The 14627-nt window shown below is 45.0% G+C and overlaps 1 protein-coding gene across 1 annotated transcript in view; it reads left to right on the forward strand.

Annotated features, from left to right (window-relative positions):
- Nucleotides 1-14175, forward strand: part of LOC129151823 (protein kinase C epsilon type-like) — a 171198-nt gene extending 157023 nt beyond the window's left edge. The window contains exon 3 of the mRNA XM_054727960.1: nt 13705-14175. Within this exon, the coding sequence (XP_054583935.1) occupies nt 13705-13782 (78 nt within the window). The 3' untranslated portion in view covers nt 13783-14175. The remainder of the gene's footprint in view (nt 1-13704) is intronic.
- The last annotated feature ends 452 nt before the right edge of the window (nt 14176-14627 follow it).

Below are 14627 nucleotides of genomic sequence, written 5' to 3' on the forward strand. Positions count from 1 at the left end.
CCTTTGAAGACATATAGGAAGCTAAGAAAAATTGCAAGGCTTTTATAAGCCACAAGTCTGTGCTGAGTGTGTGTGTTTGGTGGCAGGGGTTTGGAGGGAGGAAGGAGAGAAATCGAAGTAGACCGCACCCAGGGCAGTGGAGGTCAGCCTCTGTGTCCAGCGTTTCTTTTTTATTCCCAGGCAGGTCTCTCCTCCTCTTCCTCAGCTCTGTGTGTTGGAAGGCCCCTGGGATCAGTTCTCAGCCTCCAGGCTCATGGCTCAAATGACACATCCCTATCCCTTATCCAAAGGGTCAGATTTTAGGAATTCAGACTTCCTTTGATTCTAGAAAGTGAATATAGTACGTATTCTGGACATTATAGTGCACCCCCAGCAGATTCTGGGGCATTCCTTCACGATGAAACAAATTCCTATTTCTGTAACACAATTGTGTAAATATTCACACTAAGTGGGATAAATATAGACAAGATAAATAGCTTTTGTGTCAGATTGGGTCAGGTTTTGCTGCCAAATGATTTGACCCAAACTTTTAAAAAAGATCCAGTTTTTGGAGTCTTTTTGGATGTCAGGATGTGGCTCAGGGGTTTTGGATGTGCACCATCTATCTGCTCGTGAATATCAGAATCAGATCCCAAGCTTGGCCCTTCCCCCTGAACTGCAGGTTCCTGTATCCAGTTGTCCTTGGCTGTCTCGGAGCTGCCTCCAACCAAGCCTGCCCACACCCTGCTCCTGGTGCCCCACTCCCCGGCTCCACTCAGTGCCCTGCTTAGCCGAGGGCAGCTCCGTGTTTTGCTCAGGCCAGCAGTCTCCATGCCAGCCTCCAGCCCTGTCTTTTTCTGATGCCCTCCATCCAATCCATCGGCACGCCTTTGGCTCTTCCTTCAAAATATCTTCAGAATCTGACCACTTCCCGTCATCTCCACCACTCCCAGCCCTTCTAGCCACCATCATCTCTCTCCTGGGTTATTATGATAGCCCCCAACTTTCACCTGGATTACTGCCTCCTTAGTGGCCTTCCTGCTTCCTCATGTGTGTCTAAGGCATGTCTGGCACAGCCCCGTCTCCCTTAATTAAGTAGTGATTGTAGATGGTCCTAAACTGTCCTTGCAAAGTAGATGTGAGTTCATAGCATCCTTTTTATTCTGACATTCAGAGCTTGAACAGACAGTTTTCAGATCCCCTTTGCTATGTGCTTCAGAAGGTCTCTTCCCTCCTACTTCACATGTTGGGATGGGCTTCAGCACCTGTATGTCTCACTTGTGTGTCCAGCTGCGTTAGCCTGCTCATTTAACACAGCCTGGACTTCAGCTATGGGTCATTACTCCGATGCCTGCATAGATTGCTTCCTCTAACTGCTTATTGTGCCTCCGTTTCTTACCTGTGAACAAGAACATTGAGCTACATAATGTTGTTCAAGCAACAACAAACTTGTTTGTTTTTTTAAAAGTCACAAATTATAGTAGAAAAAAAGTACAAAGTTTAGAAAGCGATAAATATGCACGAAGAAAATCACACATTATTCCACTCCCCCATAGAGAATCTTTTTTTCTTCTGTATGTACTTACCCAGACCATTTACATTGTATTTTTACAGAATTGGATTATAAGCTACATATTTCTTTATAATTTTCCTCCACTGAATGTCTTTCCATGTCAGTAATATAATGCTATAAGATTTTTTTATCACGATGGTATGATATCTAATGATTTGAATATGCCACAATGTATTTAAATAGTTTGCTCTGATTGGATAATTAGTTTCTAAGTTTACACTCTTTGAAAATGCTGTAATGATCATCCTTGCATTTAAATTGTTTTTGCACATGTGTGATTTGGGATGAATTCCCAGAAGTAGAATGGCTAGGTCAAAAGATTTTTGTTGTATAATGTTAAACCACTTTCTATAAATTTTTGCCAGCTTACACTTAATTAGCAGTGTGTTAGAGAGCCTATTTCTCCCTGTTCTTACCAGCACTGAATCATATCATTTAAGATGACATGTTTTTGGATTTTCCATTCAAGGTGGTCTTGGAGCAAATGTTTGTTGTTGTTTTTTTGCCTAATCAAGACCCAGTCTAAGTAATAGAAAAGGAAAGAAAGGTGTGTGTGTGTGTAGTGTGTGTGTGTGTGTGTGTGTGTGTGTGGAGGGGGGCGGGCGGGGGGGATAAAATTCTGTAACAACCAAGTAAGCAGAAAGAAGCCATTAGTAAGCTATTTCAGTGCATTTCTGGGGATGAAACTAGAGGACAGGGTGGCAACGCCTACAGGACCCTAAAGGAGCTGCAGGTTTGAGACTATAGTTACTAACCTCAAGGATCAGGAGTGAGATACGCAGCTGAAAACATGTGACTATCTGAAGGCCTGTATGTGGGACTGTATGCTTCTCACTGCCTAAGGCCCTAGAGCCAGACCCTAACTTCAAGTGTAAAATTTGGAAGGCTCTTTAAAGAGAAATTGTCTAATGGTTTGGGGGGGGGGCGGGTGGGATCTAGCAAGGCTAGTGTGGGGATATCCTGCTATAATTGCTGGCTCCCACTGTCTAACCCAGTGATTTTCAACCTCTTTTTCATATCATGGCACACATAAACTAATTACTAAAATTGTGCAGCACACTGAAAAAAATTATTTTTTCTTTTGCTGGTCTGACCAAAAAGTAGGTATAATTTTGATTCATTCACACTGGACGGCTGTTGTCATTTTTTTATTTGACAATCTAAGGCAATAGAGGCTGGTGCCTCTGACTAAGTAGTCAGGTATTGCATGTTTAAAAAATTCTTGTGGCACACCCATTGAAAATCGCTGCTCTAACCTTAAGGTAGATCAGCTGGGATCTACAGAAATATGTTGCATCCATAAACCAAAACAAAAAAGAAAATGATGCTATGAGAAAGGATGCATAGTAGAAAATATGAAGACACTTCTGGAAACTCAACATATTATCAGAATTATAAGTTCAGTGAAAGGGTTGTAAAGGAAATCTCCCAGAATATGGACTAAAAAGGTAAAGGAAATAGAAATACTAGTATATATAACAAATAGTAAGAGACATAGGGATCAATTCTACTGGTCCAACATCTGATTAATAGAAGTTTCATAGAGAAAATGGAGAAGAGGCCAATAGCAAAGAACAAATAGGAGAATATCTCCTATAAGTTCAGTTTCATTCATCACAGTGAATCAAAAACACATACCCAGAGATGTATCATTGTGAAATGGCAGAACACAGAGGATAAAAAAAGTCCTAAAACTCCAAGCGAGTCAAAACAAAACAAAGTCATCTACTAAGCAACAGAAAGCAGGCTGACATCAGAGTCCATTGACTATATTTATGTTACAAGAATGTTCTGATACTGACTTTTTTAAACCTAGATTTCCATATCCAGCTGAACTATCAATCATGTCTGAGAGTACAGCATGCAAGGTCTTAGAAAGTTGGCACTCTACTCACTTTTAATCAATATTTCAATCAGAATGGACTTTATTGGCAAAAACAAGGAAATAACCCAGAACAAAGAATATGATGGATTCCAGCACCAGCAGAGCAGTGAAAAGAAGTGACCACACTACAGCTATGCAGCAGGCCAGAGAGCAGTCAGTCCAGCATAGGGGGAGGTGGGCAGCAGGGGTCTCCAGAAGGGTTAACCTTGAGAGAAAAGGACCCTGGGAAAGCGTGAAGACCTGAGGAAGATAGAGTGGAAAAAAGTCCATTTGAATTTGATACTAGTTATTTTCTCAATTGAGAGGCACTTGGGTTATCACATTAGGCCCATGGAAAAGAAAGCATGTATAATACCATTTACTAAGTCATAAGAGTTAACACTATTCATTAGTTTTCAGATTTTAGAACCAATGTATACACAAAATGTGGAACTGAACTACAGTGAGAGAACAAAATCGATATGTTGTCAGTGTTGAAGGTGAGGGGCGGGGGAGAGGCAGGCAGAGGATGGGAGGGTTGGAAGCACTAATGTCCTTTAGTTAGAACATGGAGGGTCAAGGGATGTCATAGTGGAACAAGAAATTGATATTTTGGATTGCTCTTTTGCAGTTGTAGAAAAGAACAGAGAAGGAACTGTGAAGTGTGATGTAGAGTTACTTTGTGGAGGGGGAAAGTGGAGGGAGGTGGCAAGTGAACTAAAACTTCATCTATCACATCAGCGAGGCGAGAGAGAATGTCTAAAATAAGAAATCAGGAAATTGAGGTATAAACTTTTTATTTAGGAACATGGCAGTGACCACCAAGAAAATCTAAATAGAAATGATTAAAATGGCTCCCTCTGGGGAGTAATGGGGTAGGGGATTGTTGCTTCTCGTTATAAGTCCCCCGCGGTCTTTTATTTTTCAAAACTGAACATATTACCAAACTTAGTTTTGCTTGTATTTTAACAAGCAAATAGCACAGAAATGCATACCCTAAAAGCAACTTGGGCTAATTTGATAGGCAAAATAAAAGAAAAAAATAAGCCTTCAATTTTATTTCTTGGCTTATTTGAACTGAGCGATTTTAACATTGATTATGACTCTCAAATTTCATGCTTCTGTGGTTTTTATAAAAGTGTTCTTTTTTCTCATACGACATAGCTCCAAACATATATGGTGAAAAGTAGTGGCAAATAGGACTTGATATACATAAAAATCACCATATAGCAATATTTCCAGCAGGGCTTTTATTCCCCAAAGTGTGATGTCCTGCAGTGTGTTTGTGGCTCATTATCTGAGCCTCCCAACTGTTTTGCTATGGATTTGGTGTACCTTCAACTATGAGCTCCAAGAGGAGGATAAAGGAGCTCTGCTCTCTTCTTCTTTTTTTAATAAGAGTTTATTTGAGCCAAACTGATGACATATGCTGGGGAGCAAGATCTCAAACACTCCTGAGAAGATAACAGTTTTTTAAACATCTTATTTTTAAATTTTTTTTTAAATTACAGTTGACATTAAATATTGTATGAGTATCAGGCGTACAGCATAGTGGTTAGGCAATCGTATACTTTACAAAGTGTTCCCGCTGGTATTTCCAGTACTCCCCCCGGCACCCTACATAGTGATTTACAATATTATTGACTACTAGGAGCTTTACTTTCATTGTTCTGTGTCCAGGAGTCAACTCTGTCATCGTGCACACAGCGTGAGTTCCATGACCATCTCACCATGTATTCTTTCCACACCATCTCCTTGAGCCCATGCCACTCGCTGGGCAGCATGCCAGGCCCCAAGCTAACAGGACATTGGAGAGCCCTGGTTTAATCCAGGCTCCTCTTCTTCAAGCTGTGGGAATGTGGGCAAGTACTTACACCCCCAAGCCTCTGTTTTCTCATCCCTGAAATGGTTACAATAAGGATACTGCCTCCCTCACCCAGAGAACACAAAGTGCTTCATAAAGGGTGTTCATTAGAGTCATGATTATTATTAAGAACAAAATAGTCTCCCTTCTTGAGGAGCTCCAAGCGATGAAAAACACCACATCTAGATTTTGAAGGGAGTCAGGCACTGCATACCTTTGTGAGCAGCCATTAATGGGGTGTTCTGCCAGGTGGTATGCTTACAGAGGCAGAACCGTTCGTGGTCTGAAGATAATTGTTTCTGGTTGCACAGTCCTGAGCTCCTCCGAGCCACGGGAATCCATTCAGTTCCACTGGAGTCTCTAGGGATTACCAGCCATTGCTCAGGAACTGTGAACCCCAAAAAAGAGCACATGGCTCTGCCCTACAGGTGCTCACAGGCTCGGTGGGAAATAATGATAATGACCAGACAGCTTACATGAATAGGAAGCTAGCTGGGTGCCAGGCGTAGCTCCCAGTGCTTAAACCATCTCATTTAATCCTCCCAACACTATGAGGCAGATGCCACTGACATTCTTCATGCATAGATGAGGAAATCGAAGCAGGGCCAGCTTGTAACAGGCAGAGGTGGGATTTGAACCAAAAGTAGGCTAGCTTCAGAGCTATGTATTGGCTTAAAAAATAGGAAATGTAGAATAAAACACATACATACAAATACACCCAGTGAGAGAGACCACTGCAATGCAAAATGCAAAGTGCAGATTGGTCGTGGGTATTTTTCACTTCACAACACGAGGGTGGGGGGGCGCGGTAAGTGGATGCATTTTCTGCGGTTTGCACTCGCCAACTCCTCTTAGATAGGGTACACAGTCATGCACTCTCATTTCCCAGAAAGGAGATAGAAAAACTGTACTGTGACTGGGTGATGGGTGATGCTTTGCAAACCATTACACACTCTCAATATTAGGTTTGGCACCTTTGAATGTTTTCTCAGGGCAGAAAAGCATTTGCGTCCACATAGAGTTATTTGTTTTTAGCCACCTCTGTCATCAGAGGGAGCCGGCTCCTTGGGTCTATTTCTGAGCCTGTTGAAAAGAGGAAGCAGGTGCTAACCTGAGTTTACTCCATTAGTGGCCTGTGGAGAGCTGGGATCTGTGACATGCAAAATCAAATGGTCTGAAAGAGCATAGAGTTAAGAATAAGCCCCCTTTCCTAATGTCTGGTTGCCCAATCCTGAGACAACCCCTCTTTCCTTTGGACTAAGACTCCTAGAGATAGTCTCTGTGGAACAAGTGTGTGAAAGAATGTGTGTATATGCACCCATTTTATTAACAATAAGAGATTGCACCTTCCGTTCCACCCCACCCCCTCACACACTTAATATATCCCACAGAATATCAGTCAGTACATTTAGATCTTTTCATTCTTTTTTAGTGCTTGCATAGTGATCTACCAACTGCACCGTAATTTATTTAAGCAGAAATATCCTATTCATAGATATTTAGGTCCTTAAGGTCATTAAAAGCCATTCTAGAGCATTTGTTCTAATTGTCTTGTTTTGCATATGAGGAAATTGAGATCCACACACACAAAGACAGATTTAAATAATTCAGCAGGCTCTCAAACCTACACTTTGGATGTGTTTTTCTTGCTATTATTGTAATTGAATCATAGGAGACAGAAGAAGGTGGCTGTGCCTGTGAGTGTGTTTTGCACATGTGGGTGAGTGTGTGAATGTGTGCCTACACGGGTAGGTGTACATTCTGTTGTGTTACAGATGTACTCTTGGAAAACTCTGAATGAATCCTTTTATTTTTAAAAAATGGAATATGAAATGACAAATGCCCTGAGGGTGGGAAAATGATTTGTTATTTAAAGGAAAATTGTGGGGCAATGCTTATGTGAAATGATGGCTATTTCCTCCTTTTTTAAAAACGACTTTATTGAGGTAGAATTTGCATGCAAAAAAAGTGCATCTATTTTTAAGAGTATGGCTTGACGCAGTTTGTCAAATCTATACATTCATATAGCCACCACCCAGTCCACTTACAGAAAACTTCCATCTTTCTCGAAAGTTCCTCCAGACCTCTTTATTGTTGTTGTTTTCTTATTTTTATTGGATATATAAAATATAATACTGACAAAAGCATTCAAGATCCTCTGTGCCTCTTTGCATTGTTTCCGCCTTCACCTGTAAGAGGTCACTGATATGCTTTCTGTCACCATACGTTTCGCCTATTCTTGAACATCATATAAATGGTATCTGTTTTTTGTTGCATGTGTGAGGAGTTCACTCTTTCTTGCTGAGCAAAAATGCCAACATATGAATATAGCTCGATTCGCATATTCATTTACCCATGGTTGGACATTTGAGTTGTCTCCCATATTTGGCTGTTATGAATGAAGCTGCTAAGAACACTGTGTACAGGTTGATGGCTTCCTAAGTAAATCATCTCCATCACTCAGTTGTGAAGATTTAGTTTAAAGTCAGGCCATCCACCCATTGAGCCAGCATGTATAAATATGTGTTGAATCCCTCCTGGGTACTGGACAGAAAGTGTTCTGCCCTGCAGGGCTGTACACTAAAGCTGGAATACTGCTTTTGCACCGCCCTGGAAGGTGTTTGAAAAAGAGACAATCTTTCCCTGATTTTATGAAAGTCAGTGCTATGTAAGCCTGTTACCAGAGAGGGACTTAAAATATGTATTTACATGTGTGCCCTCTGCTTTTCAAGGAGTTAATGCACTCTGCCAGTAGGGCTGGTAGCAAACTCCTCCTCAAATGAAGAGTCTTTAATTTAATTAGCTGTTAACTTCAAAATCTGCACCCAGCAGCTGCTCCAGAGTTGCCCACATGGTGCCTTAACGTTTTGCTTTCCAAAAGCAGAACTAGAAGGATGCCTGCTGCAAGGTCTCCTGCTCTCTCTGGCTTGCCTCATAGAGTGCCCGAGGTGCCTCCAGCGGAGAATGGCCAGCAATAAAGGGGGTGCAGGACTTGGGCAGCGGGTCCTCTGCTTTGGGAAAGAACTCCTGAGACTTCTCTTTTCTTCTTCCTTATTCCTCCTCCTTCCTCACTCCCCAACCTTCTCCAAATAAAAAAGAAACAGTCTATTATTTAAGACTTAATTGGTGCATCGTGGGCAGTACACATCTCTCCTCCTCCTTCTCATCCTTTCTGGATCCATCTTTTTCTGACCCACTCCCTACTTTTTGGTTCTTTCTAGGCCCTGGTGTCTGACAACAGGTGGAAAGGAAAATGAAACTCAAATTGGGCCTGTGTGACCTTTGTGGACTGTTCTGTTGTCTAGAGGTCTCCAGTGAAAGCTGAGCCTAAGGGTTTGGAGGAAGGTTGGCCATGAATTTCTGATCTCCTTTGCCTTGAACTTGGTCACCCCCAAACACAGGTGTGCAGATACCTGTGGGTCACAGTGACATGCAGCAGTAACACTTAAGCTGGCTGTGCAGTACTGGACCGTTGGTGGGGTGCTGGCCCACTGGTCAGGGTTCCCTCTGGGCAGGTGTGGTGTGGTGGCAGGAACACTGGACTGAGAGTCAGGAGTTGAAGGTGCCACTCACCTCCAGGCTGCCCAGTTCCAGGAGACTCATTCAGGTGAATGGTGCCCCCTGGAGTTGGGCAGTGGTGTGCATGACTAGTCATGTTGTATTGGCTAGTTATCGTCCATGTTCTCATACATACAGTGGTGCTAATCATACCTGTGACCTTACAGGTTAATTGGGAGGAATGCATAAAACAATGTGTACAGGACTGTGAATGGTCAGACACCACCCTCTAAAAAGTGCCTGTGAGTCTTTTGATTTTCAGAGATGTCTTTTTCATGGATCGAGGGATGGTTTGGGCTCTTTCCCCATTGCCTCATTCTTAACTCAGATGAGTGGAGCTGTGTTTATGCCCAGACCTCGCCCAAGGGCTGGAGGGCAGGGTGTGGGAAGCATTGCTCTGCCTTAAACCTACCGGGCAGGGAAGCCAGTCAATTATACCTAAGAGGGAGAATGAACCCGCAGAGGCTTAGAGGAAGGAGAACCCCGGGACTGGGTTGTCAGAGGGCTTGAGTCGGAAGCTCTATCAAAAAGTCATCCCTCCTGCGTGCTCCAGGCAGCCCTGGATGTGAATCCAGCAAAAGCTCTCTCAGCCCTTTTTTCCATGTGAGAAGCAGCGGATATTGCCAACCTTACAGGAGATTAAATGAACTGATAAAGCACTGAACACAGTCTGAGGAAGAGTAGGTGCTCATTCTATACACGTCACCCTCCCCTTCTCCTTTTCCCATGAGCAGCGCCTGGCCCTCTGATGACCAGGGGTATAGCCTTTCCTGCCCTGGGCTTCCCCTGGACTGGACACAAGACTTTCACCTTATCCTTTATGGGATATTCACAACAATACTGTAAAGTTATTAGATGTCCTAGAATAACACCTATATATATATAAACCTAATATGCAAAGTGTCCCCTTGGGAGTTCGACCAACCGGGAGTTTGATCACTCACTCTGATGTGCGCTGACCACCATGGGGCAGCGTGGAACGAAGGAAGGCCCTGGCTGGCAGCCAGCAGCTTCTAGGGACCCTACTTGTGCACAAATTTCATGCACTGGGCCTCTAGTGTAATAATATTAACTTTGGGCAAGAAAATGCCTTTTTGCTGTTGTCGTTGTTGTTGGGGGACCGTTTGATATAGTGGAAAGAACATTGGCCCAAGAGGCAATTTGAAGGCTGGCTTTTTTATAACCACAGCACCAACAATTACTGAGTATTTCATGCCAGGCCTCACGCTAGGCACTTTACCTAGGTTATCTCACTTAACATCATGACCACCCAAATGACACAAGACCTAGTATCAACTCCACTTCATGGAGGAGCATTCTGAGGCATAGAGAAGGTAGTTGCTTGCTTCAGGCCACAAAGCCAGGAGGTTCACTCACGGAGTTTTCACAACAACCCATGTCACGGAGAAGAGATGGAGGCCGAGGCTCAGGGAGAGTAAGTAATTGCCTGAGCTGGTAGGTGGCATAATTGGGATCCACCATGGTCTGGCCCCACTGTTCTGCTGCCCTACTTCTGGCCCCAGCTGGAGAGATAGCCAAGGGCACTGGAGCCTGAAAGAGAATCAAAGTCAAGGGAACAGAGATAGTAGCTGGGAAGACTCATCAAGTCAAGACATGAGGTTCAAGGAGATTTGATAAATAGGGTTGCATCAGAGAGAATTGGGAGGGACCTGGAGGGCAAAAGAAGGCACTTATAACTAACGCTGGGATGGGTTGGGAGGAGGGAGGAGGCCTGCTTTTATGTAGTGCCAGCTGCCTGGTGCCGATGCCCACTGACAGCTGCAGGGGCTGCTCAGCATTGGGCACCTTGGTTGCTGCATTATCTGGGCCTCCTAATTGTGAGCAGGATCTGTGATTAAAGTAATTTGGCCATGAAGTTGCACCATCCTTCTACCACCTTTTGTACCTGATAACCCCTGCAGTCACCCGCGTTGAAGTTGCACCACCCTAGATGGGTTCTCAGAGCCTCTTCACTCAGCTGGCTGGGGCTTGGCCAGCGCTCTGCGGCCATCTGCCCAGGCTGCAAAGCTCTCTGTTGCTCTTGGCATGTTTAATAGCTTAATTTCTATTTCTCTGTTTGGAAATGCAGTTCATCGGCACTGAAGCAGCAGTGGGTGCTAAAATGGTTTCTGATTGCTATCTTGAATGTTAATATCCTAATACATCTTATCGTCAATGACCTGTCCCCCTGCCACAAGTTCTCACTCCCCTTTTGCAAAGATAGGCACGCTGCCTGCCTTCGGCTCAGCCTCGCAGCCCGTCTCATTCCTCTGCTGTCTCCTCCCTGCTTTTCACAGATAGCATTGTACTTCGCCAGTGGAGTCCACAGTCGTGGGAAATCTCTGACTTAGAGGATATGAGAAAGCATTTCATGTTGCCGGCGGGGTTTAATAGGGATGATCTAATCTCTAAAAGGCATACATTATTTAAATTCCATGCTTTTGGACAAGGAGGTCCCTGAGATGTGGCAGGGATGGGATTCTGGTTTGGCTCTGATCAGCTGAGCCGACTGCTGTCGGTTTTCCTGTTGGTAATTCAGTGCAGGGGCCGGGATGTGTTTGTGGCAGGGGGTGGGCCTGGGAGGGTGGAGGTGCAGTGAGGGTGCTGGAGAGCATGTTCTTTACTCAGAAATCTAAAATCACAGACTCTTGGGGCAGAAGGGCTGGGGAGAGTCATCTCATGGCATCACTAGTTTGTTGTCTGGTTGCCATCTGGATATTAGTCACGAGATCCCAGGTGAATGGCTTCTGGGGGCCAACCTGAGAGCCCCCAGCACCCCCAGCCACACCCTGCCCTGACAGAGCACCTAGAATGTCACCAAGGGCCTCAGCTAGGAGGCACTGAAGACCCCTGTTGATGAGAGTGAATTTGGGGAGAAACCTTGAGCACTCTCGACCATGAAAGGCCGAGCCTGGAAATAAAGTGGGGAGCATGGATGGCTGGGAGCCTGGATTATGAGTGGAGTGAGATGGGTGTGTATGTGTGTGTGTGGGGGGGATGGGATGGGAATAGGGGTGTCAGTTCCAGCTGAGATTTTCACTTCACAGGGAATATGCAGTGCTCATGGTACAGCTAGCTGCCTCTTTCCCCCTCTCTCCTCATTTGAATGTCACTTTTTGGTACAGACCACCTGCCTTCCTTCCTACAGGGGATGGAGCCTTGGAGGGGCAGATGATCCCAGAATAGGCCCTGACAGTCCTGAGCCTCGAGCCTTTTCCCACTTCTCAAATATTTATTGGGTGTCTCCTGATACACAGACAGTGAGCTAAGCACTAGGGATGCAAATATGATTCTCATACTCTGTCCAGCAGGAGGAGATAGACATATGGACCATGGAGTGCCGTTGAATAGGAGCCATGTTTAAGATGTGTGTGTGTGTGTATTGTTGGAATACACATGCCAGATGATCAAGTCTCACTGGGAATATATGGAAAGACTTCAGAGAGGAGGGGATACTTGACCTTGACCTTGAAGGAGGAAGAGGTATCCGCCAGAACAACCCTTTCTAAGTCACACTTGCTAGGTGTTTGCCTGCTCTTTGGCAGAGACAGTGAAAAAGAAAAGGAGGGGTGGTGGTTGTAGCCCTCCAGAAACTCACAGCTTGTTGGGGAGACTAGCCTGGCATGTATGAGCCAATTAGAGACCTGCATAGATAGATGGGATTGTGGGGGAAAGGGTAGGCAACTGGGGGCACTTGGTGACTCCGGGTTTCCAGAGATACTCCTCTCTCTCACAGAGGACACAGTTTCTGTAAGGACAGTTCAGATCTTGCAAAGATGTCTCAACTGCTAAGAGGCCCAGCGCCTCTGACTTCTCTTCCATCGTATGATGTCATCAGCCTGGTTCTGTACTGAAGCAGTTAGCTGCCTTTGGAGGTGGGGGGAGGAAGTGAGGGTGCATGGAAAAGGTCAAGGGTAAGACTTTAGCAATATTGCCTCCCTCTTTACCACCCTGGTAGAATCTGGAGTTTGCAAGAACACATGTGCCAACACACAGCCTGAGCATGGGGGTCCCTCAGTCTGGCACAGGCACTGTGCGTGGTCCTGGCTTTTGCTTATGCTGTTCCTTCTACCTTGAGGGCCTTCCCTTTCTAGCCTTCAGAGAGTCTTCCCAGACTGCTCTTCTCCATGGATTTCAGGCTCACAGACGCTCAGTCCTTCTCTGTCCCTCATCGTTGAGCCGGTTCAGCATTGCTCTCTGGTTTTGGACTCCTCAATGAGATGGTAAACACTTTTGAGAGCTGGAGTCATGTCTTGTGCTTCTCTTAGTTCCCCTGTGGGCAGTTTGTAAGAAACATGGGTTTCTTACATAGTTTTGGCAGAATCACAGCATTGCCACTTACTTTCGAACTTTGAGCCCAGTGTTCTTACCTGTAAAATGGGGTCACATAGCGTGTCTCAACCCTACTACTTGGCATTTTAAACAGGATCATTCTCTGTTGTGGGGATTGGCCTGTGTGCCAGGATGTTGGGTAGCATCCCTGGCCTCTACGTCGGAGATGCAGGTAGCAGCACAGTCAGAAATGTCTCCTGATTTTTATGTCCCCCAAATGTCCCCTGTGTCACCTGTCCCCTGGGCCAGGTTTCCGTTGTGCAGCAGAATCGCTTCCGGAGGAGAACCACTGGAATGACCTACCTATTGGGTATGCGTCAGACCTCCTGGAACGGCACCCAGAGCGTCATGGATGGTCTATAAAATGGGGATTCTCCCCGGTTCCTAGTTCACCTGGCACTTGACACTTTGCAGGTTGGGGAATTGAATGGAACTGTGACTCTAGGTTTTAGCAACTTGGGGTGGAAATGTCATGAACTCGTGGGTTGTCCCCACAATGTACTAACAGAGACACTGTCATTTTCTTAATTGCAGATTGACCTGGAGCCGGAAGGCAGAGTGTATGTGATCATCGATCTCTCGGGGTCATCGGGTGAAGGTAGGAGAGAGTGACCTCAGCCTTGTTCTCTTCCGTTGACCCTTAGTCTTCTGGGCCCTCCCTTCCCTCCTTGGCTGCGGCATTTTACAGTGACATTTAATTAATTGGCACATTTTAAAGGAAGAGGTTATTTTGAAGATGCTTATGCCTCTGTACCAAAAGGGACCAGCCATCTGTTAACTTTGGTGGAACAGAGGGAGGATTTGCGACTTACCAAGCGAGGCCAATAAAGCAGGCGTTTTGCACGCTAGTGCACCAGCCAGACTTTGGGGAGCCCAGCCTCTCCCCGGAGGCTCCCGTGGGGTTTTGCGTGTGTGGTGGGAAGGAAGTAAAACCAGTTGGTCTAACGGTATTCAGAAATAAAAGAAATTAGGTGTCAAATTTCAGTATCTTATTTCTGTAGAGCTTTTATAGAAGTGTTACTTTTTTTTTTTTCTTTCCCCCAACAGTTTCTTATGAGGGGGAAAGCCCTGCTCTTAGAAATATAGGGGTGGGAGGCGCTTGTACTCCCATTGGCTGATTACACAGGGTGTAGATGTTCCGGGTAGTTGGATTTTTCTTCTTCTTCTTACACCCTCTGCTCTCCATCCTGTCTGTGGCCTCTCACCACCATTAAGAGCTTGCAGGTTGGTGAGGATTGAGCAGTCGGGGTAAAAGGGAAGACAAGACAATAGAACCTTGGCCACACAGGAATGGGGTGATGGTGGCAAACTTGGGTTCTAGGAGGGCTGGAATTAGGACTGAAATTTAGTTGTTGGGACCATCTTTCTTCTCTTCCTGTCTGTGGGCAGGGGGGTGGAACAGTTGTTTTTAATGTCATGGCAGAAAGATTGGAAGACCAAGGCTGGTTCCTTGTGGC

Source organism: Eptesicus fuscus, chromosome 16, assembly GCF_027574615.1.
Source record: "Eptesicus fuscus isolate TK198812 chromosome 16, DD_ASM_mEF_20220401, whole genome shotgun sequence".
NCBI classification, from domain to species: Eukaryota; Metazoa; Chordata; class Mammalia; order Chiroptera; family Vespertilionidae; genus Eptesicus; species Eptesicus fuscus.